The sequence below is a fragment of the Ascidiella aspersa genome, chromosome 1 (genome assembly GCF_963924565.1).
Source record: "Ascidiella aspersa chromosome 1, kaAscAspe10.2, whole genome shotgun sequence".
Classification (NCBI taxonomy): domain Eukaryota; kingdom Metazoa; phylum Chordata; class Ascidiacea; order Phlebobranchia; family Ascidiidae; genus Ascidiella; species Ascidiella aspersa.
In genome coordinates, this window is record NC_139447.1 from 4276761 (window position 1) to 4301607 (window position 24847).

A 24847-nucleotide genomic window follows, 5' to 3' on the forward strand; every position below is an offset into this window, starting at 1 on the left:
GGGGTATTCGCCTCCTGTTTTTTTAGGCTAATTAGTGAATCGGGTTTTGTGAACGTTAACTTGCTCATAGTATACTTGCCATGGTTCTTAAAGGTTACAATAAATTTTGCATTTTTTTACGTTCATGCTGCTAGTGCGACCTAAGTTTTCATGGAATTCGCGCAATATTTAGACTAATTGATTTTTTACAACGGATTTGCAAACTTACTACTACTTTGTTGTTTTCCTCGCCCAGCCAATCGAAGCTTTTTTGCATTAAACAATTAAGCTATTTTGGTGATAGTAAAAATAAATAAGCAGCATTAAAACGCAACAAGTTACTAGATACGGCCACAAAAAAAACAATTTTAAACGTTTTTTTTTTCAACTCTTTTTAAACGAAACTCTTATCATTCGCGCACAGACATGAACGGCTGCGGAGGCGACCCGTGCCTGAACGGCGGAACTTGCGTCACCCTGGGGGGAACCGATTTCCGGTGCGAGTGTCCCGACGGCGCCCAAGGCGAACGATGCGATAAGGTGTCGGCCTGCTTCGGCTCCACTCTGTGCCAGAATGGCGGAACTTGTCGGGAAACGAAAGACGGATCCTTGGCCTGCGACTGTCCGAATGGTTTCTTTGGAAAAAAATGTCGTGAGTTTTAATTTGACTTTCTGTATTTAAAATGTCTTTTTTTTTATTTCTTTTTAATATTGTATACCAGTGTTGCTAAACTTTTTTTTATCTTGTGGAACAAAAAAAATCACACTTTTAACAGAACAACAATAGAGCAATTTTAAAATCGCCCTTAGCACACGGCAAACTAAATGTAAATGTCTCAATATTAATAATTTGTATAGATAGTGCGTATTTAAGGACTCACAGTTCTATACTGTCCTTGATTGAAATACGTGCAAGCTACATTGACCATTTAGAAAATCACACCACTCTTACTTTTAATGATAAAAAAAAAGTATGTATTCATTTAAATATGAGTTCGATTAGAAAATAAACTACTTTAATCCCCAAAAGTGTAACCATAGGGACAAGTTGAAAAATATTTACATTTCTCTTATACATTGTGCCTGATAGCCATTTCTTATCTTAAAATGTTCGCTTGCTTTCGCAGAGAAACGCAAGAAGCTGCAGTGCGCCGCCAAGGGGGATCCCCACTACCACACCTTCGACGGCACCAAGATCGACTTCATGGGAACTTGCAACTACGTCCTGCTGAACACAACCTGCGACAAAGTCAAGTACATTCGGATTGAGGTTAGCGCACAAACACATTTTTGCTTTTCGTCTTACGATTCGCGTGAATTTCACTTTTATCGTGACGTACATTTTAGTGGAGGAACTCAGTAGAAAATGTTGAGAGGCGTGTTCAATTTTTTGTAGGATAAAGATTCGATAAAATAACCTTGGAATCATTTAAAAACATGTAAAAAAAAACTTACGTGTGTAAAAACAACTTTTTTGATTACTTAACAATTTTTTTTTTTTTAACATTTTTTGTTCGATCCTAGCACACTCCTAAATAGCTTTAAAAACTTAAGAGTTTGGAAGAACAACTTCTATCATAAGTTTCTTACGGTTTAATTGCATTACGACGCAATAGATCGGGAATTTAGTGTAGAGATAATACCACGTGCGTTATTGCACTAAACTTGGGACAAAGTTACCTTGCCAAGTTTTATTTAATCTATATCGAAACTTAAAGCAGCAAGTTATGTCGCGCATTTTCCCGGTGACGAAATAGCAAAGGTTTGGATTGATTTCCTCAGGTGGAAAACAGCAAGATGGGCAAGAAGGACATTTCCTGGTTTCTGCGTGGTGTCGTTTACGTGGAAGGACTCGCCATCAGCATCGCGCGAGGAGGCGACTTCAAGGCAAGTACTGCTTTCGACATTCCCGAACTGAAAATGTTTCTCACCGCAGGCGTTATGTTTATATTGTAATTTACAGACGAGTTTTATTTTAGTTGTACAATTGTTCCTAACATTTTATAATTTTTTTTTTCAAAATTTTGGCAAAGTGCCAACGTTACGGCCACCTAATCGGGCAATCTTCTTCAGGGCAATATAACTGCAACTAAAGGCGAAACATATAGGTGGTCAAAACGTTGGAACTTTAATAAAAATTTTGCCGGAAGAACAATTGTAGAATTGAAATAAAAATTGTACAATTGTTCTTCCGGCAAAATGACTGACGGTAACAGCATATTCATTGAGTTTTATTTTATTCGCGCAAAAATTAGGAACTTGTTTTAGATTTTTGCTCACTTGGTAAGCGTCTTGATACAGCTATTTTTGTATAATTAGAGACCATTATATCAAATTACATTTTATACATGTTTTAAGTTGATTGCGTTATTTCAGTGTCATTTATAGTGACATTTCAGTAAAACACTCAACGAAAATTTCAGTCGGGGTGCCGCATATCTATTTATTATTTTTGAGGAGTGTCGTAAGCCAGAAAGGTTAAGAATCGCTGGTCTATATCCTCAACTTGGTTTCTTTACAGGTCGACGGCGAGAGTGTTACCTTGCCTTTCACTCATTTGCCTAGCGGGTTGCGAATCTTCTCCCGTGGATCGCAGTTCATCATTCTAACCACGTTCTGCGTCGAGATCCGCTACAACGGCCGGTACAACTTGAAGGTCTCCTTGCCACCGTCCTACTGGGAATGCACCGAAGGTAAATAAATTCTGTAATATGGATCTTAAATAAGAAGTAAAATAAAGTAGGGGAGAGTTGTGGCTCGATTCTTGCGGGAAATTCTAAACAAATCAGTAGTAATCTAAGCCCAGTCCTCTGACAATCTGTCTTCACTAGGGAGCAGGTGCCGCCACGGAGGTAGGGCACAGGTTAGAACTGTGCAAGGCAGAAGGTAAACGTTTTAACCTTCTTTTTGTGGTGGTGGTTAAGTATAATTAAGTATAGATATGTATAAGTAAGAACAGGGTAAATGTTTTGTTATTTAAATGTTAGTTATGCCGCCCGAAAAAAAACAGGAAAAAAGGCAGGATTCTACTGAATTAGATAAGACTCCACAGGGAGCCTGCTTGCTTTTCTGGGGAGTAGGTTTGTCCTTATAAAAAAAACAAAAAAAACAGTTGCTCATCTGCTATTTTCATCGCAAACCCTCGACACCCTGTTGTTCACGTATGACCGGTTAATTTATTATAATATTGCCGAATTAACTGTGACAACCTTTCAGGACTGTGTGGTGACATGAACGGAATCGCATCCGACGACCTGAAGGGTTTGACGGAAGCAGAATTCGGAAACTCGTGGAAAACAACCGGAGGAGGGCCAGGGTAATCAGTCGATAATACACGACTTGCCATCTATGCTGTTTATCTACCTGCGGTTTTTTGTTACAAAATTGTGAAGCATAAAAAAGATTATGACGAAAAAAATAACAGTTAAAATCAGGGCTGGGGAGCCACCGTAAAATAGCATTAGCTCCGGCTCCAGCTCCGGAGCCATCAGGCAATTATTAAATGGCTCCGGCTCCAGCTCCGGAGTCGTAAAACTCATATCCTTTGGCTCCGGCTCCAGCTCCGGAGTCGTAAAACTCAATCCTTTGGCTCAAACACACACCCAATGACTCCGGCTCCAGCTCCGGTGCCACCAGTCACTTATTCAATGGCAAGTTTTTAAAATTACTTTTGGCTAACTAACATTGGAGATGGAACAATATATAATTTCTTAGCTTTAGCACCACAAATTGAAAAATGTCCCCAGCTCCACAAAAATAATAAAAAGGGCTCCGGCTGCGGCTCAGGCTCCACAAAAATAATAAAAATGGCTCCGGCTTCGGCTCCACAAAAATAATAAAAATGGCTCCGGCTCCGGCTCCAGCTCCACAAAAATAATAACAATGGCTCCAGCCCCGGCTCTGGCTCCAGAGAAAATGCTTAGCTCCGGGCTCCAGCTCCGGCTCCCCAGCCCTGGTTAAAATTTCATTACACAAGCGTTTAGAAATTTTATCACCGGTAAAATTTTAAAAAATTGAAAAAAAAAAAAATTGTGTTAAATAAAAATTGTATTAAGCGTAATAAAGCTTCTTGTTTACTGTTTTTGACTCAAAAAAATACCAGTTAAAAGTCCTTAACAAAAAGATTTAAAAATTGTAAACAGTCGAAAATTTAGGCCTTGTCATCCACGCTGTTTATCTAACCGTTGATCTTAAAAAATGGTGTTAAGCTTAAAAAAAGCTTTGCTGTTGTTTTTTCAAGCAAAATTAAATATGTTGAAGTTCTTTATTTTCGTGAAATAAGGGAGTTTTTGTTTTTGGTTGTACAACTCGTTCTTGCTCTTTAAGTTTGTATGTTAGGATGCTTTTCAACCGTTTCACGTGTTTTTTTCTATTGAAGCTGCCAAGACGGACCCGAAGTTAAGACTTGCCCGACCAACTTGGATTACGACACTGGGGAGTGCAATTGCGGGGAGATTAACACCTGCTTCGGCCCTTGTCACCATCTGGTCGACCCAGCTCCTTTCTTAGAGGTAAATCGTCGTTTTTGCGAAAGTCTATTGTACAACGTAGCTTTCCCAATGTGAAAATAGTAATGGTCTGTGTTTGGCAACTCTCGTGATTTTAAATCCTATACCGAAGAAAGGCTACTGATTTACCTTGTGTTAACTTTAATACTTGTTGTCAGTTTTAGTTTGACATGAAGAATCGTTCATTAACCCGTTTAGTCGTTTTTATAGTTTCAATATTTAAGCATACAAACGGTTGGACATTGACTATTAAGTCATATTCTAAGCACTAATTCTTCGATTCATCAAAAGAGAAACTTTGGTTGAACTGGACACTAGTTTAAATAATCTTGTTTTGAATTCTCAAGCTTTAATGAGCTGTGTTTTGTGCAGGATTGTAAGTTCGACATGTGCGCGTATGCCGGACAACAGCACGCCTTGCTCACCAACTTGCTCGCTTACGCGGCGCAGTGCCAAGCCAAGGCCGCCAAGATCTGTGACTGGAGGAAACTCTGTAAACTCTGTAAGTACCAAGCATGCAGCCAAGACAAGAGTTTTATGGCAACGTGATTTGGTGACCAGTAAAAGTAGGATAGCTATTTATCGGTTCTTTTTGATTCGGACCGGGGCATTAGAAGAACAAAGTTATGATTCTTAAAATTAAGTTACAAAAAAAGTATTGTACAATTTAAACAAATTTCCAGATTTCCGAAAATGGTAAACAATATTTGTGGAATTATTGTCCAATATTTCAAATCCCTGACTTTAAAACACTTTTTTGGTGCAGATCCTACATGCCCGCCCAACTCCAAGTACACGACTTGTGTGAGCGAATGTGAGAATACTTGTGTTGACAAGGACGCCGCCTCTTCATGCGTCAACGTATCTCCTTGTATCGAAGGTGAGCGTAGAATCGTAAATAACAAAATTAACGGAGTTCTATTTTGTTTAATCCTAGCGCCAATATTCTACCTTAGTGAAAATCTGCCTGATTCTCAAAAATACCAAGAAACGTTATTACAATTATTAATTATTCACAACAACGAGCTTGCGCATTACAATAATTTACCTACATTTTATCGACTAAACAATAAACAACTAATCAAGACTTATACATAACACTTTCACTCATCATTATGATATATCTTTAAACCTGTATCAATACATAACGACAATAACATCTTTATAAAAAAACAAATTATGTGCCTTATGTAAACAATATTCGCGTGATCTCACATGCTAGTCATACAAACAGTCGCGAGGTGAATAGCGTGGTAACCGGCGCCTATGAAATGCATGAATGTTTAAAACCCATTGGGGTACTGAGTGTTTCTAATTTAGAACTCCTAACGTTTAATAACTATCAACGAAATATATTGCCAGGCCACTACAGACAGTAAACTGCCCTAATGTGTCTTTAGAATACATTGAAGAAAAATGATTTGTTGAATAGCCTACAACACAGTTACAGCTTATAGGTCGATTCGTATCGGTCTCCCGGTTTTGCTTGTCCAACCAATTTTATCTCACAGAAGTAATAATCGTTGTATACAGTTTGTTTACTTCTGTGGATTTTAAACCAGTATTTTCACAGGTTGTCAGTGCGATGCCGGTTACCTTAAATCCGGCAAGGAATGCGTTAAGTTGGAGCAATGTGGCTGCCTTGTGGAGGGAAAATACTATACGGTATGTAACTTGAATCGTTCACGAGATAAGAACGACCTGAGTATCCTTACCTTAAAGTCTGGGACTCATACTTTCATCACTTTGATTTGCAACAATAATATTTTACATGTTACTCTTTAATATTGAATTGCTGTAATTGCGACACATCGTTTGCTTAACACCAGTTCCACATCTTTCTTCCTAATTTTTTAGACATAATATAGCCTATAGAACAATTGATAAAGTTAGTACATGTCGCCCAGGAAATTGCTCTTGTTAAGCCTAAAAGAATGCATTTATCTTTTATTCTTTTTTAAGGGCCCAGGTGCTTCATGGGTGGCCCTCCTTTGGTTTGAGCTCATCATTGCCCCCCCCCCCCCTTTTTTATTTAATATGCGGCCTTGAAAAAATAGGGGCGAAACAGGGGAAATACAGCGAAAAGAAAGCATGATTAAAAATTGGTCAGGACTATTTTTAAGATCTCAGGGCTGGTGCGACAAGCGAAAATGCTATGTTCTTTCTGCAGCCATTTTATTTATTTTTGTGCCTTTACCAGTAGCCAAATCGTTACGTCGTGCTGCGCATAACCCATGTTCATATCTCCATTCCCCAGAGCGGTGTTGCCTTCTACAAGAGCGGCTGCAGCGAGATTTGCGAATGCGTGAGCAGGCACATGTACTGCGAACCTGCCGCTTGCGGCGCTGATGAGTTATGCGCTGTGGATCGAACCGGAAAGCTCGGATGCCAACCAAAGAGTTAGTAGTTGTTACAAGTTGTATGAAAGGGCCTACCTTTATGAATCACAAAACCATTGGCAGTAGGTTTTTGCTTGTCGATCGCTGTTTTTATACTTGAGTTTTATTGTTACAAGTTTATTTTTGTTAAACAATATGACTTTTTTGGCAGACATTTCCGTTGACTCCGATAATACATTGAGATTGAAGAAGAATTTAAAAATTAACGTGGGAAGCGATCCTTTCTCATAAATTTAACAATTCTCTGGGTTTGTTGGTTAACTGTGGAATTGGATAGTTTTCAAGGCCTTTTTGTGCACTGTGCCAAAGTGTTTACCAGATCACGTTATTACAAAACGCGATTTTTTTCCAACATGGCCATACTCCAGCTCTTTATAAAACATTTCGCAGTTTGCAAAGCAATCGAACCAAGTCGTCCGTGACAAAGGCCATTTTGATTTCACTCAAGTTGCAGGGCATATTGCATAGAGAAAGGCGCTCGCCTGTTTCTACCCTACAGCGTTTCGCCCTTTAAAGTGGAAATAGACCGATATATCGGTTTACCGACAATATCGGCCGATGTTTGGCTTCTACCGATATATCGGTATCGGTAAATGTAGGCCGATACTTTGGCCGATATTTTAGGACAACAATATAATATAATTTTTCCTGTACAACAAACAACCTAACCCATTTTTGATAAAAAAAATCCAAGGTAACATGCTAAATAATAGTTTAATAATTAATTAATAAAGGTGTATATAATAAAACGTTATTTGCATTTTCAGTTAATTCAAGTTTTGAACATTTCCCAGGTATATAAAAAAATCGGTATCTGGTATAGGTTGAAAAATTGTAAAAAATCTGATATCGCTCCAAAAAAGTGATATCGGCCGATCTCTACTTTTAAGGTTTCGGAGTATGCAAGGTATGGAGCGAGTCCTACTACTCCACCTTCGACCAGTCGCCGTCAAATGCCCAATTTGACTTCACCGGAACTTGCCGATACTGCTTTGCCGAGACCACTTCGCTGCAGAAGTTTGACCCCCGCTGGTTCAAGGTCACCATCGACCACGTGGTGCAGCCGGGCGACTCCTATTCGCCGAGACAAGTGCTGCGCTCAGCCGAGGTGCTGATTGGCGGTGAAGAGCCTGTGCTGGTGCAGTTCAAGTTTTTGGGGCTCGTCGCCGTAAGTTGAATAAATTTACTTATAAAGATGCTTGGAAAATAATAATAAAGGATAATGCAACAGTTGGTCAAACGTTGGAGATGGCCAGAGGTTGTAGATCTGGACTTTAGAATATCAAAGCCCATACAAAATAGGTATCATTTTAAACGTTTCGAATAACTCGCTATTCATTTTCAACATCAAGATGCGGATCGATAAAATATATTTAGAATTGGAACATAATGTTTGGAGTTTGTAGTAAGATGTAATCAGAATATCAAAGCCCATGCAGAAGTACGTATCATTTTGAACGTTTCGAATAACTCTTTGTTCGTTTTCAACCAGCTGGTCAAACGTTCATCGTAAACTGGCACTTGTGGCTTTAATTTCATACCATTCAGTCTTGTAATGTCGCTGTATGTTTGATTGCCGTAATGTAAAAACACAGGGCTAGAAAATACATGAAAAAAATTACCACTTCCTAAATGCGTAAGATGACGCGTGCAAAGGTACAACCATAGTGGTCCTTCTTAACCTATGTCGTGTCTCAGGTGAACAACGAAGCGGTCACTGGATACACAAGCCAGATTTTCTCCATCACTCAAGAGGAAAACTACGTCACGCTGACCATGCACCGGAACGGGGTCAAAGTTCAGTTCAATCGAGGCAAACTGGTGGTAACGGTGCCGTCGGGATATAAAGGAGAGGTGAGGATCATATGGACTTCAATGATTTTGAGATTAGGAGTATTTTTACAATTTGCAAATTCAAAAGAAATTGTTCAAAGCCTAATGGTTGGAGGTTGTAGTAAGACGTAGTAATAAAATCAAAGCCCATACAGAAAGGTATCAACTTTTCGAATATATCGTTATTCATTTTCAACATCAAGATGTGGATCGATAAATTGTAGCTCTTTATTCAGTTATAACGTTTATTTACTAAAATAAATTAGATTTATGTAAGTGCAACGATTTCGTGACAATTCTCATGCTATTTTTGCAGTTGTTAAACTATAGCGTAATTAGCAGCCCACACAGAGGTATGTTATTGCTCTAAAACATCCCTCCTTAGTATGTTTAAATAAGACAGGAATTTTATATTTTTTTAGAGGGTAACGGTTTTATTGTCAACGGTTTAAAAAAAATAGGGCGGCCACGGCACTAATTGACTGCCAACAGTGCGAATTATACAGTTGCAATTAGTTTGCACATGTGCGGCGACACTGTTTAAAGACGACTACAGCATGATTAAGTGGTAGATTTTTTCTTTTATATAGTTTCAGGTGAAATTTGAAGGCGTTTTCTTCTAGCCACTAAGAATACGACGGATAAAAGATATAAACTTAATTTAAAGCATTATCCCTTCAAGAGCTATAATCGAAATTCATCTGCAGCTGAATTGTCTTTGCGGCAACTTTAACGGCGACCCAACGGACGACCTTCGGACACCAGAGGGCGCTGTCACCACCGACCCCGCCCTCTTCGCGCCCACCTATCAGGAGGGGAGTTGTGGCCAGCCGATTCCTCAGCCCAAGAACGACTGCCCGCCTTCCAACCGCGATAAATAGTGCGTTGAAGTTTTTTTTTTCGACTTTTTAATTTGGTTACAGAACATTATAAATGTATGTATTGTACAACTAATTATCAACCACTGTACAGAGCGACAGTCCCGGTATTGAACCGGGGATCGTGAGTTCGAACCTTACTGCAGGCTAGTTGATTTGTTAACCTACTCTGCTTGCATCATATATCGACAGATTCGGTGAATCTGCGATGGATTATCGGTACACCATGTTCAACCACTGTACAGTTGGGTTTTCGCTTTGGCTACATATCTGTCATGTTTTAAGCATGCTGTGTATTTATAACTGCCGCCCCAACGCCATAATCAGTGGTTTTAGGTTTTCCTAATAGGCTAAGTCTTTCAGTTTAAGTTTTTACGAGTAAGGGTAACATGCGTAAGTATTGTACGAACGCCGCTGCAACCGTGTTATTGCTTTATTTTGGATAGTGCAAACTCTCGTTTTAAAAAAGGTGTTTGCAACAAAGTATATCCCATATAATTCAAAAATAAAACTTTCGTATGGTCACATAAACACATATGCAAAGCAAAGACACTAGAAGCCTAATTGCAAAAAATACTGAATAGCAAATCGCAGAAAATTTTCCAAAAACAACAGTATTTTACCCAAAACCAAGTCCAGCGTAAGTTACTTTCATGTCGATAAAACAAACTCGCAAGCAGTTTGTAAAGCAGAACCAACAGCATAAACAAAAACACCCACTTTCACTTTCTAGCGCCGGAGCTGGTTACTGTGGGATCCTGGCCGAGGCGGAGGGGCCGCTGAGCGGGTGCCACGGCCACATTCACCCCGATCAAGCCATGGGAAACTGCGTCAGTGACGTATGCGGAAGTGGAGGCGACACCGCGCTGCTGGCCGAGGTTTGTTATGAGCAGTTGTACGTTGTCGCCAAAAAATTGCTATTATTTGTGTTAAAAAAGGAAAAGAAAAGTTAGGAAAACGGCCGTGGCCGCGTGCAGTTTTATTAAAATCATGCAAAGAAATAATAACTTAGATTTATCAATTCTTTCAGATCCTCAGCGATTACGCAAACGAATGCCAGAAGCAGCGGCTTCTCGCCTGTGATTGGGTGAACGAGGCCAACGTCACAGTGACGTGCCCACCCAACAGTCAGTTCAGCGGGTGCGCCATCGCGTGTCCGGATACCTGCCAGGACATTTACGCGTCGGACAAGTGAGTGGGAGAACTAAAAAAAATGTAAAAATGTTAACCTTCTGCCGATGCGCAGTTCAACTCTGGCGCGGAAAAACTAAAAAAACTATGGAAATGTTTAAACACTCTTTTACAAATATATACCGTGAAGAAACCGTTGATATTCCTTTAAGTAAAATTACATACACTTTAAGTAAAGTTTAGTGCACTTTATTTGTTTAAGGTGTTTTCCAAGGCCATTTTTTGAGTTAAGGTAGACCTTGAAACTGCCTTATTAAGTTGCCAGGCTATTTTCAATGCAGGTTGGTTTGTAGTGCTAAAACCTAAAATAACCAGAAGTACTGACTGTTCCGTTTGTTACGCGGAGTTGTGCTTCAACTTCAAGCCCTCTTTTTCTTATTAAAATTAATCGTATGTTTTACTTTCTGGTTACCAACCAAAAAATGGTATATCAAAAACGTTGGCCAATACTATATCTTTAAAATATGTGTGAAATATTTTCTAAAATGCTACCTTAACCCACAGCTGCCCCCTACCGGACGTGACTGGGTGTGTTTGCGATTTCGGCTTCGTTCGTGACGGCGACGCGTGCGTTCAACCGGAAAACTGCGGATGTACGTTGAATGACGGATCTTACGTCACTAAAGGTAAATCTGTAAACCAGTTTTTTTTTTATATTCAAACGGCGCCCTTGCGAAATTACATTATGACGTTTCCTGTGTGCATTTTAGGAAACTGTTTACAAGTTTATAATAGTATGGTAATCTATACCCGAAATATATCGCTGCATATATGCTAGGCCCGTTCGTGCTGCATTCAGCTTTTTGTTACAACAGTATATCATCAAAACGTTTGCAATACTTGTGAATATTGTGACAAATCCGCATATTTTCCTGAAACTACATAATATACGGATAGAAAATACCAGGCTGAATCGGAATAGCTCCACACTTCCCTTCCATGCTTCACGCAGGTGGCAACTAAAAAACAAACAATTGTTTTTGGTCATTAGCTGACTAAACATAAGGCAAATGCTTTTTGCGACCAATTTTAATGCAAGGCTAAATGGGGGCAGTTTTCTAGTTACGTTCTTTATATGCGTACAGGTCGCACACCAAAAACAAATGCAGCTTTGTTTTGAGGAAAAGTTTTTTAGGCCGAAATACGAATTAAATGCGAACGTTTTTCTGATGGCGCCTAAGTTTTAAATCCGTATCTCTGCTCGGCGCAGGTTACAGCCGCATCACGCACGAGTGCGCCCAGCGGTGCGAGTGCAAGGGACCGAACCAGTACGAGTGCGTAGACAACCCGTGCCAGGGTGGACTCGTATGTGAGGAGCGCGAAAGCGGAATCTCTATGTGCGCGCCAGGACCTGACTGTAAGTATATTGTAATTAGTAATAAATAATATTGTAATATAAAAAGCTGAGTTGTTATATGAAGTGTAATGTTACAGGAAATCAGTAATATTGTAATAGGAAAATCGGAGTTCAAGTATATTATAACAGGAAACGTTGACAAGGCCCATGCAGAAGTATAGGTAGCATTTTAGCATTTTATCAAGCTGTTGAAAATGGAAAAAGAGTTTTCCGAAACATTCAAAATGCTACTTACTTCTGTATGGGCTTTGATATTCTCACGACGCCTTTCTACAAGCTCCAAACATTATGCTCATGAATTGTGATGTTGTTTTTATTTATACCCGAAAATGCATTAGTTTATTTTATCTTTTGTCGTTGTTAAATTATTTTTTTACAATTGTAGACACGACAACGCCGGGACCGGAGTCCGTATTACCGCCAAGTAAGTTTTACAAACCACAACTGGTTGTTGAACAAGAATTGACAACTGATACCATATTTTTTTACATTGAAACTCATTATGCTAAAATCAAATTTAACAATAGAGCATTTTAAACATTTTTAAAAATTAAAGAAAAAATCAGATGCTCTATTTAATCAGCTTTCAAAGATACATCATGGTATGTGTAAACACTAAACAGGCAAAGTATTAAAAATATTCTTTCGCTTTACACATTCGAGCTTAGTATGTGTTTCCACAACAGAATCTTGCCCTCCAACAGAACACATAATGCCGAGTCGCCGACGACAAAAGTTCTAGAATTTTGTAATACCCTGAGAAGCGCACCGCTTCGAACAAAAATCAGTCAGCAAGGTCTAAAAACTTGAAATATATGCATTTCACCATATAAATTGGCATAATCAGTTATCTTAATTTGACTGTTTTATACATTTAAGCTTAGTATGTATTTCTACAACAGAATCTTTCCCTGCAACAGAACATATAATTCCGAGGCGTCGACGAAAAAAGTTCTGTAATTTTTTATAATAGTTTGAGAAGCGCACCGCTGTGAACAAAAATCAGTCAGCAAGGTCTAAAAACTTATAATATAAATCAGCATTTTGCCATAGAAATAAATGGCATCGTCAGTTTATCTTAATTCAACAGTTTCACACATTTCTCTGTATCTTAGTTCCCTGCAAGGACAAGATGGTTGTAGACCTCGCGTTCGTCCTGGACACCAGCTCCTCCTGGGGTGCCGACAACTTCCAGCTCATACGTCAGTTCGTCATTGACGTCATCGACCAGTATGACGTCAGCACCACATCCGTCCGCGTAGCTGTGGTGCAGTACAACCGCACGCCCAGGCTGCTATGGTCCTACAAGCAATACAGCGACAAGTTACAATTATTTAACGCAATCTCAAGCATCGAGTACCTGGGCGGTGGAACCAAGACCGGACTCGCGTTGGCAGAGGTGACACGACAACTTGTGGACGTCTCGGACCTGACCGGGAAGCGGCGTGGTGTCCCCACCGTGGTCGTTCTCGTCACAGACGGCCCCTCACTTGATGATGTCATCGAATCGGCGGCCATGTTGCGTGAGCACTCGACCGTGATCGCGATAGGAGTTGGCGATGGAGCGGTAGAGGAACAGCTGGTTGAGATTGCGTCGGAACCGAGTGACGACTTCGCGCGGATAATTGACGACTTTGACGACCTGAAACGGATGTCAAGGGTCGTGGCCGAGAGCTTGTGCGACGCTACGGGTGAGGATTCAGTATTACATCCATGGGGTTGATCCAAAACCACATTATTTTATTAATTTCTAAAAGTAGTAAGTTAACAACTGGAGGTAACTAAACTTCTTAACGCTAAAGAATATTTTAGACTACGACCCATAAAACATGCGTTTTTTAAAACCCAAAAAAATCATGAGCATATTAATGACGTACTTAGTATCGACTGTGATACTTTCGTCTGAAATATCGGAATCGGATCTATTAGAGTTCCCGTTTTAAATGCCGTAGTTTATAATATGAAATACGTGTGTCTTTTATGGAAATCTAAATGTTCGTCTGAATTGATACGTGTGTAAAACGTTGCAAACACAAACACATTATCATGATAACAGTGCTTGTTTCACCGGTTATGTGAATATCGAAAATACCTAGGTATTCCCAGTTGTTATACGCATTTCGCATTTTCACCAACAAAATCTGAGCGACCATGTTTAGTTATCCAGCATTTCTTTCATTTAAAAGGCGGCCAAATCCTTATACAAGTAATAAAAATACGCTAAAATCCCACATGTAACAACTTGCATTTATTTCAGACGCGAACAAGAAGGAAATCTGCTCGTCCAAGGGCGACTTCCACTACCAGACACTAGATGGCAGGCGTGTCAACTTCGTGGGATCGTGTTCTTACGTCATGCTCAATGTCACGTGCAGCAACGTGGACAAGATAAGGGTTACGGTAAGCTGCCCTTTGTAGAAATTTGCTGTTCGATTTTTGAGATTCTCTGTGGAAGAACAATGAGAAAAAAAATTGTGCTTGACTCATGTACGATAATTACTCAGGAATAATATTTAATAGAATTTTATCGTGAATAATTTGGTAAATTTATTATATTGGGTGAAATATTGTAAATTCCACGCACTTTTATTTCGTCGCTAAAAGTACTATCTTTTGTGTGGATTGAAATATTGATATGGTATTGTGGATCGCTTTTAATATGAAGTTGCTTGTGCTAACCCATTGTAGCAAGCATTAGTGTTACGGTTGTTTCTCGACTCGCTCCTCTCTGAGCCTAGTAGCTCAGTTGGTCGAGCGACGGTCCCTGTATGGCCAGAGGTCGTCAGTTCGAACTTCACTGCAGGCTAGTTGTTTTTTAGCCTGTCCTGCTTGCATCATTGATCGACAGATTCAGTTGGTATGTCATGCCTTTTGGTTTACTTTGGTGTGGAATTTCAATATAAGAGTAGGGAAGCGTTTAGATGCCTTTTTTATATCCAGACATCTAATTTTGAACGGCGCTTTATTTGTTTCACAGATTATCAACGATCCTCACTATCACCCTTCTCCCTACTGGTTCGCGAAAGCTGTTATACAAATGGCTGACCTGACACTGGAATTGCAAAGAGATGGAAGAGTCGTGGTATGGGATCAACTCTTTAACTTTCAGTTTTTAATCAAACTTAAAAGCCTAAAAAACACACATCGTTAGTTAACGGTCTTTGTAAAGGACATTCTAAATAGGGAAGTCGGGTGGCACTATATAAAGACAAATTGTATTGAATTCTCGACAAGGTGCGATGTAGAAATCTTTTTTTTTTGTGCTTCGACCTGATGAAGCCCTGTTGCGCGAAAGTTTGTCGAGAATACAATACACATTATCTTTATAGAGTGCCACCTGATTACTCTATTTAACAGTACAAGGCTTAAAAGAAATTACATAGTCCAAGTCTGCCTGGTAAAAAAATCAAACTAAAAAACACGAACTAAAATTCTGTTATGAGTTTTGTCCACTGATTTCAAATCAAGTCAGATTATTTGAAGACTTGTGTTAATCCACGTCAGTTGTATTAATAAACAGTTATGGTGGTTTCAAGTAACCGTGGTAAAGTCAACTATGGCCAAGCTGTGAACCCAAATAAACTTAAGGGTTTTTTGTCCACTGATTTAAAAGCAATTAAAATCATTTAAGACTTATATAACAGGGGTTCTTAAACTGGGGTCAATGGACCCCTTGAGGTCCGTGAACTAGTTTTATGGGGTCTATGAAGTCCAAATTAAAATATTTGTCTATTCTATATTTAAGAAGTAATCGATTTTTTATAAAAAAACAGTTGAATTAAAAATAAAACGAGTATTTAGACTGCTTTTCACTTTCACATTTCAGACCTAAGTCAGCAAATTTATGAAGTCTATTTGTATTGTGACGTAAATTTTTGACGTCATTTGTGAACATTTTTTGCCTACCGTGGTCCAAGCAAACCAAAAACAAAATTTAAAGGTCCGTGGTAAAAAAAGTTTAAGAACCCCTGCAATAGAAGACATAAAGTTAATCAACGTCATGCCGCTTGCCTTCCAGGTGAACAAGGTCAAGGTATTTCTGCCCTACATCAGCCCAGACAAGAAGGTGCGCGTCAGACGAGCCGGGCTCGGAGTGAAGATAGTGCACAAGAACGGCGCATCTGTCACCTATGACGGCATTTATCTGTTCGCTGTGGAGCTGCCGGCTCAGTACCACGATTGCACCGACGGTAGGTGTTAAGTACAGTAACAAGTGCCGAAAAAACTTGATGTGCGATTATTTTATTAGGAAGGTTATTTTGCTCAACTGCCATAACAGCGTTTCTAACTTTGGTACTTGACCGAGTGTAGTTTTTGTTACTTAATTAAATTGTTTTTTACGCCATGAAGTCTACAATTTAACGTTTGAAATGGAAAATAATTTTAAAAAAATAAGGATCATCAGGTTAACCGGATTTTTGGCGAGGAACATTTCTATAATGCAAAACTGAGTACTGGTGATATTTTTTTACGAACAAATGGCTATTACATTTTACTAAAACAACATAGGTCTTTTCAAATTACGTTAACACAATTGTACGAGTGCCTTTACACAATTCAAAACATCTCTTCCCACCAAATAGCTTCTACTATATGTTGCTTTTACACTTTATTGCTCTATTGTGTAGGTTTGGTGGGCAACTACAACGGTGACCCAACTGACGATCTCAGTGGCTTAACTGACGTTGAACATGCTCATGCAGTGAAGGCTGTCGGTAGTCCGATAGGGTAAGTACCCAGAAGTCCACTTAAATTTGCTCGATTTTTTTGTACCAGTGTGCAAATACTATATGTTTTTATCGCAAAGTTATTGCCTGAAAATGCATCGTTTTCTGTCAGGCCAATGGCAGTTTTCTGACAGACGAGATATAACTTCATTTACTAAGGACTTGATAATGAATGTGTTTATTTCGATTTGCTTTGCGATTTATAATTGCACACGGAGAAAATGAGTTCATATTTGTTTACTATTTATTAATTTCAAAAAAGTTGACCAACGAAAACATCTCACGGGTTCAGAGTTCAGCACTCCACAGAAACTAATTCTTTTTTTTAAATCTCTATCGGAAATTTGTTTTCAGTTGCGTAGCCGGAGAACCGTTTCCAACTTGTAACTTCGCCGGTTATTTTGCCGGCTCCTGCACTTGCAACGTCATCAGCGATCCGACTAGCTGCTTTGCCGAATGCCAGAAGGTCATCGACCCAACGCCATTCGTGGGGGTAGGTTACCGTTTTTAAGTATTCTAAATACTTAACAGTTCATCGAATTTAATTTGTCTTTCTAAGGAACATATAATACGAGCAAACTCTTTTTAAGAGTATTTACATAGAATAGAATATAGATCAATGCTATTTTCGAGGCAACACCTATTTTTTACGCTTGTATAGGAAGTATAAAAGCCAAGCGTTAGCGACCCAATTCTCTAACTGAGTTTTTGTAAACTTAAAGTGGATAAAGCACAAATAATACAAATAGCGCAAATAAATGGAATTAAAATACTATGACCATGTCTATTATTACTTTAGGAGCAACCTTTCCCAAAACTATAATCTCAGTAAATAATATTCATATGAACTAGGCCAGTTGGCAAACCAACCAAGTCAATCGCTGACTAAATTTTTGGGTCGCACCCCATGACATATATTTATATGTTTTCTACCCGCGGCTGTTGGCTGCATTTCGTTGGTTACAAATGCTTTGTATTGGTGTTACAACGACGCTTATTCGTGCCTTTTTTCCAAGGATTGCCAGTTCGACGCTTGCATAAACCGAGGCACCAACTACGCGATCGAGGGAAACATCGCGTCCTACGCCAAGGCTTGTCAAGGCGAGGGATTTTTTTGCGACTGGAAAGCCCATTGCGGCATACGTAAGTGGCAAGCATAAGGGTAAAATGAGACCGACTACTCAATGAAGGATGCACACAAATATGTGTGTTAACGACTGTAAGATAGCTCTTCCGAAACTATTTTTGACCAACGATTACGGCTTACGCATCATTAACCGAAAGCCGGCTATTAACTTTAATAGTATAATATTTTTGAATTGATATCGGAGCATAATGGTTGGAGGTTGTAGTAAGGCGTAGTAAAATTCTGACTATGAATTAGTCTTGTTTGTTGAGTTGGTGGATGACTGACTGTACCGTGAATGCACCATTTTGTTGCAAGACAATTCATTCTTTTTCAATGTTAATGAAAAACTCAAATTCACGAAAGCCTGTCGCTACAATTAGTAGCCAATTCGCATCGAATCTAACCGTGCGTTTTAAGAGGTCCGGATGAGGTACTGTAGGCCTAAGGCTGTTTAATTTTGCAAACCAAGTTACAAAAAGTAATAAAAATACATAAATGAAAAATTGAAATTATTTACTTCATTGGTCAAATGTTTGTTAGCCAGTCATTACAATTGAAGCATCAAAACCAACTTCACCATAAACCTTATATGCTAACCGGTAACAAACGTTTCTTATCGCAGAGGACAGCAGGTGTCCGGCCAACTCAAAGTACAACAGCTGCACCAACGGATGCCCTAAGACCTGCACCGACCCTGAAGCTGATCAGAAATGTCCGCAAACGATTTGCGAAGAAGGTGAGTGGACTGCTTGTTTTTGATGCCCATGTTGTGGCTTGTAAAATCCGTACCAACAGGGCATCTGTCTACAATACATTTGGATATTATAGCAGTAGGCATAGATTAACTACATATATCTCACGATTCTTTCCATTGGCCACGAAGGCAAACGGGGAATTCCTGAGCAAGTCAGTAGTGGTGTGAGCCCAGTCCTCTGATAACCTGTCTCCACTAGGGAGCAGGTGCCGCTACGAAAGTAGGGCCCGAGTTAAAACTTAACCTTTTGTTTGTGGTGGTAGTATAAGTGAGTATAGGTAAGTAAATGTTTAGTTATTTAAAATTTTAGGTATGCTGACCCCCCAAACCCCAGGATTTCACTGAATTAGATAAGACTCGACAGTGGATCTAGTTATCTTAAAAACGCCTGCTCATATATGTAATTGTTTCAGGTTGCGTATGTAACGACGGTTATCTCATGTCGGGAGACGAATGCGTCCTGGCCGAGAAATGCGGCTGTGAGATGGAGGGACGCTACTATAAGGTAGAGTATAGTGTATTTAATATTTATACTTCTGTGTTTTGCATTTAAACAACAATCGCTCGTTTTTTCTTTACAGAACAGTCCTAATTTATCCTTGTATGGTATAAAATTAAAAAACTACTTCTTTTTTCGCAGATCAACGAGACCTTCTACTCTCCCGGTTGCAGAGAGCTGTGCACTTGCGTTAACGGTGAACCTGCTTGTTTGGAAGGTGGTTGCGGCGAAAGCGAAGTATGCGACGTTGAGTTGGACTCCAAGCTCGCATGTCAACTGCGCGGTAAGTAGCAGGCCACTGAACTCTTGAATGTTGTAAAGTTGTAAACAATCCAAGTCAAGTACTTTTTGAATGAATAACAAGTCAGTTAAGTTGGGAAAATAATTTTTTGTGAGGTTTTTTTCCAAGTTTAATCTCGGCAGAATTCTACTTTTTTAAATGCAAAAACTTTTCATGCGGGTAGAAAAAAAGGAAGATGCATTAGATATGTTAAGATGGTTCCGGGAAATCTTTTTTTTGACACCTTTTATTGTTATAAAAGGAGTACAATTTTTTGGTCGAATTTAACATGCTTAAAAAAACGAGTTAAGGAGTTCTCGAAAATTTAGAATCAAACTAAAGTTTTAATAGTTATATTCTCACCCTACCCGAAATTGTCGTATTTAAACGATATGTTTAATTTTGTCGGAAATAGAAAAAAATATTTTTAAGTAAGTTGTAAAATATAATTTTCAAGATTTTGCACAATCATGTTCTTTAAAATAAAATATGGGAATTGGTTTGTAGACGTTAACCAGATTCGAATGCTGAAAGGACGAGTTGTTTTCTTTTAAATTTGAGGCGTTTGTGACGACACAACAAGGGTTAGAACTGCATCACAATATTGAATTCAAAGAATGAATCGAATACTTTATTTAGCAAACTAGTGGTTGGTGATTTTTGTGTTCTAATGTAGTTTTTCGACGTTTAGGTTTATACATTTACCGTTGTGTCTAGAAATCGGCACGTGTTTCACCAGCGGTGACGTAACTTTTCGCAACTTCGAGGGCAACGTGACGTCACCGCTACTCGACACGTGCACGTACGCGGTGTCACGCTCCAGCAAATTCTTCAAGCTCGACCCACGCTGGTATGACGTCGCCGTTAACGTATCACGTGACGCGACTGACCGGCTGATCGTGGAAACGGCTCGAGTGCAGTTCCAGGGTGGCACCAAGTTCGTTGACCTGGGCCCGGGACTCTACGCCACGGTGAGGATAACTTAAACTTTGTTTAGGTTTAACTTTGTTTAATTAAAAAATATTATAAAATTTAGGCCCTCGCGGGTTTTAAGCGATACTCGCGTTTTGCTTTGGAAAAAGCTATTCACCCGGACAACAAAGTGGCTTAAATTTATTTAAAATCATGATCATGCAAATAGCTCATTTCTAATGTTAATCAACAGCAAGTTTCTATACCACGTCGCTAATTTTTTTTTTTTTTTTTTGAGGGCTCAGGTACCTCAGGGGGTGTTACGACCAACTATGTTGTAAACTTATATGAACTATAGACAAATGTTTTGCTAGGTGTGATTTTATTATTTGTTTAATATTTCCTATTCGTGGGTACGCTATGCACGGATCTGTAATGTAATTTGATAATAAATTGCAAAGCCAAATAGGTCGAGTAGATCGACATCATCTTGATTAAGACTCCTATTCGGAATTGATATTTTGTATATTATTAGGTGTGTTTTCCCTAAACTGTGCATATTATACAGTATAGTAAACAGTCATTTAATAAACGTGATAAAATATTATGAATATTGTTTATTGTGAAAATACAAGTTATGTCCCGCTTAAAAACGCCAGGTATTATTAGTTTGTAAAACGCATGTTTATATCTTTTTAGATCAACGGTAGCATAGTGACCGAGTACGAAAGCGCCACCTACACCATTTTCCTGCAAGGTGGCTCAATCGTGCTGCAGACTCCATTCAAGATGAAGCTCGAATACAACGGGGCCGATCTCAAGCTGACTGTTGAAAACAACTACAAAGACAAGGTTCTTAACTTTACAAAGCGGAATTACAATATTTGATGTGCATTTTTACCAACAAATTCACTAAAAGCCTCCAAAAATTACAGAGAACCAAATTAAATCCGAGTTCACGAGTTCGGTATCAGTTAGGTCATTTTTATTACCCCATATGATAAAACTGAATAGCAGTGTTTATTTATTTGATAACGTTTTTTTACTACTATGCGAAAAAAAGAATTATGATGTGGCTTAAAAATCATTTTTTATTTATAAAAAATGGGTAAAAAAGGGGGGGCATAACGAACATTTACATTACTTTCCACTAGAATGAGTAAATGCCTAAGTACATTAGAAATAAGCACGAGTAACTTAAAAATCTACTTACTCAGTCGAATCACGCCTCAAGAAATTGTTCATCCCTTGAGTTCGCTAATAATATATTTTCTTTCATAAAAACAAAAGGTTTACTTAACGCGTATTTTATCCGCAAAGGTCGATGGAATCTGCGGCAACTTCAACGGCATCCTGGTCGACGATTACGTCATGGCCGATGGTGACGTCACGAATGACGTGGCCGCGTTTGTTGAGAGCCACCGATCTGGCGACTGCGGTACGGGACTTGCCCTCCCGGTGAACGATTGTCCAGGCTTTATGGTTAAAAGGTAAGTTTGTTTAAAAAAAAAAAATGTTTTGCTTTATATTAAAGCAAAACTATGTTTGATGCAAATAGGAAAGAAATTTGAATATCGTTGTTTTGCTCATTTTATCTCCATTTTTTTCTTTCTTCATTGTGTCATTTTACTTTGCGTCTTGTTGGCCATGTGTTCATTCCCTAAAGAAGGCTTACTGAATAGTTAGCCGAAACGTAGGATAACCAAATATAAACCAGAAGAACTGATTTTTAGTACATTTTAATACGGTTGAATTTTCAATGAAATGCTTGTTGTTTTTGAATGTGCGCCATACCTGCTTACATTCCATACCATAATCCTTGTTTTTTGACCAATAATGCTGCAGTGATCCAAACCGAAATCGAAGTTGTATTTTTAAATACCTAGCTGAAACCGTATACGCATTATTATGCGCTATGCAGGCTAACTATGCCTTACGGAAACTATACATATATTATTCTCCAGTAAAACAACAGGTATTAGATAAGAATAACATAACACACTTTTTATTGTCACATTGGAATTAAAATGCTTATTGTTGACATGACTAAAATGTATTACTGCTCATCAGTCCTCTGGCAACAACGTGCGAGGCAATAGCGCTAAAGGATGGTCCATTCGCCCCCTGTCACCCGGTTGTGTCGCCCAAGACCTTCTACGGAACTTGCATCTACAAGACTTGCAACTACGACGTTACACCAGAAGAGATAGAGGAGGTAAAACAAACGTTTCGCTTCATACCACTGTTTGTGAATAAATATAACCAACTCGGGATGCATAAATTTAATTGCTTAATGAAATATCAAGGTTCACTGTTGTTATGTCACTCAGTTATTTATCTTGATCAGCAGTGATGTATTGTTTATCCTTTGAATATTGTTCTGTCGTGTGTAAGAAACACGCAACTTCGAGATACATAAATTAAATTGCTCACTAAATCATTCAACTTGATCTTCCGCGATGTATTGCATAATCAAAGACAGTATTTTTCAAAACAAATTTCTCCAGCGGTTTCCCAAATTTTGGACTTGCAACTTTTTGGTATTTAAATGAAACACTTGAGGTCTCTTAAAACTACTTAGCGGTCACCCAAACCAAACCTTAAACAAAACCCTGCTCAAAGATATTGCGTATGAAGAAGATTCGCATCAAGTCATGTTGGCCATTTAAAAGAAATCATACAAGGGATTTATTTAAATATGCTGTGGCTACCAGGAATACTATATACTGATAACACAAAGGAAATAAAAATGCGCTAAAAAACTTTCAAGTTTGATGAAGGCTTCCTGGATAGGTAGCCGAGATGTCGTCCAAAAAATAAACATAACTTATTTTTAGTATAGGGAATTTCTTTATTGTCTCGTGTGTTTAAATAAGAACTGGCTAAATATCCCATTTCAAAAGACAAAAATGGGCACAGTTATATAAGCCACATTAAAGAAAAAGCTACAAGTGTACTTGTCTTAATTTCAAGACGATCGAGAGCTACGCGGAGAATTGTTCGGACGCCGGAGTGGACATCTGCACGTGGAGAGATGTGACTGGTCTGGTCGACTCCTGTCCTCCCAACTCCAAGTTCAAGCAGTGCGTGAGCGGTTGTCCCAAAACTTGTGAGGAACCCAACGCGGACGAAAAGTACGTGCTTTAAGTTTCTATATAGGCCTAGTCTTGAACTACAGTAGGCTTTGGAACACAATACTTACTTCATTTCATTTCACATTTTTTGGACCGGAAACAGCAAATTTTTTAAGTCTGTTTGTATTATGGCGTAAAGTTATGACGTCATCTCTAAAAAATGTCTTCCCTACACTGGTCCATACAAAGCAAAACAACTTAGTGGTACGCGGTAAAAAAGTTTAAGAACCCCTGACTTACATGGCACCGCAACGATTTAGCTTATACCTTGTTAAAGTAAGCCTTACACTTTGCAGTTGCGACGAAGAGAACACGGAGAGGTGTGTATGCGACGATGGCTTCCTAATGAACAACGGTACTTGTGTGCCCAAGGATTCATGCGGCTGCAACCTTCCCAGTGGTGCCTACGTCGAGAAGGGTAAGTTTCCACCGCACCGTTGTCAACAAATGTCATATTTTATTATCGCCTAAAAAAAAAAAAATTCATCGTGTAATATCTCCAGTAGTAAATAAGATGTCGATCAGAATTTTCACACATTACTCAAAGCAATCTAACTTAGCCAATATTCAAACTTTTATTAAAACAAATATTAAGTATTATTATTCATATTTAGAAATCCTAATATTCAGTCGTATTAGGCCTTAAAATTTAACAAGCAAAATTAATCGAATTGAAACGTCCAACGTACAAACTTAACTTTGTTATTAAATGGCAATTTACTAAAAAGAAATACTTTTTTTACCGACCCTAATCGGATAATATTCAACATCCATAACTGGCTTGTATCAACCTGAATATTCTCAATAGAAATTCGTCCAATTAAACCGTGATCGTTTAAACGAATTCAGAATTAATTCCCTCAGTGATGCAACATTGGGAAACTTAGCTTTGGTATTAATGGTAATTTACTGAAAAGAAATACTTTGCTAAAAGAAGAAGAAAATTTACCAAAAAGAAATACTCCATCAATGACATGTATCAACCTGAATATTCTCAATGGAAAATCGGCCAATTAAACCGTGATCGCTGTAACGAATTCATCAATAATTCCCGTCCGCAGGTTTCGTCTTCATGAACGGCGACTGTTCCACGGAGTGTATGTGCACGCAAAAGCGAGAGTACGTCTGCTCGCAGGTTTACTGCTCAAATGACGAACTGTGCCTCGAGACCAGCCCTTCAAAGTTCGAATGTGTTGAGAAGACGCTGTTAGGTAAGCCTTATTTATTGCGGTCCGAACTGTGATCCATTTTTTTCTATTGTATATTG

The 24847-nt window shown here is 38.8% G+C and overlaps 1 protein-coding gene across 1 annotated transcript in view; it reads left to right on the top strand.

The window, feature by feature from the left end:
- LOC146166642 (uncharacterized) overlaps window positions 1-24847 on the top strand; it is a 108580-nt gene that overhangs the window by 2064 nt on the left and 81669 nt on the right. The window contains 34 exon segments of the mRNA XM_083394728.1: window positions 404-631; window positions 1107-1249; window positions 1762-1866; window positions 2501-2672; window positions 3196-3295; window positions 4358-4490; window positions 4860-4989; window positions 5254-5367; window positions 6061-6152; window positions 6745-6886; window positions 7777-8054; window positions 8585-8740; window positions 9427-9599; window positions 10331-10475; window positions 10628-10788; window positions 11293-11414; window positions 11999-12145; window positions 13261-13836; window positions 14403-14545; window positions 15123-15227; window positions 16164-16335; window positions 16774-16873; window positions 17227-17365; window positions 17889-18015; window positions 18624-18737; window positions 19169-19260; window positions 19396-19537; window positions 20252-20505; window positions 21146-21298; window positions 21767-21936; window positions 22517-22661; window positions 23420-23580; window positions 23877-23998; window positions 24642-24791. Of these exon segments, the coding sequence (XP_083250854.1) occupies window positions 404-631; window positions 1107-1249; window positions 1762-1866; window positions 2501-2672; window positions 3196-3295; window positions 4358-4490; window positions 4860-4989; window positions 5254-5367; window positions 6061-6152; window positions 6745-6886; window positions 7777-8054; window positions 8585-8740; window positions 9427-9599; window positions 10331-10475; window positions 10628-10788; window positions 11293-11414; window positions 11999-12145; window positions 13261-13836; window positions 14403-14545; window positions 15123-15227; window positions 16164-16335; window positions 16774-16873; window positions 17227-17365; window positions 17889-18015; window positions 18624-18737; window positions 19169-19260; window positions 19396-19537; window positions 20252-20505; window positions 21146-21298; window positions 21767-21936; window positions 22517-22661; window positions 23420-23580; window positions 23877-23998; window positions 24642-24791 (5406 nt within the window).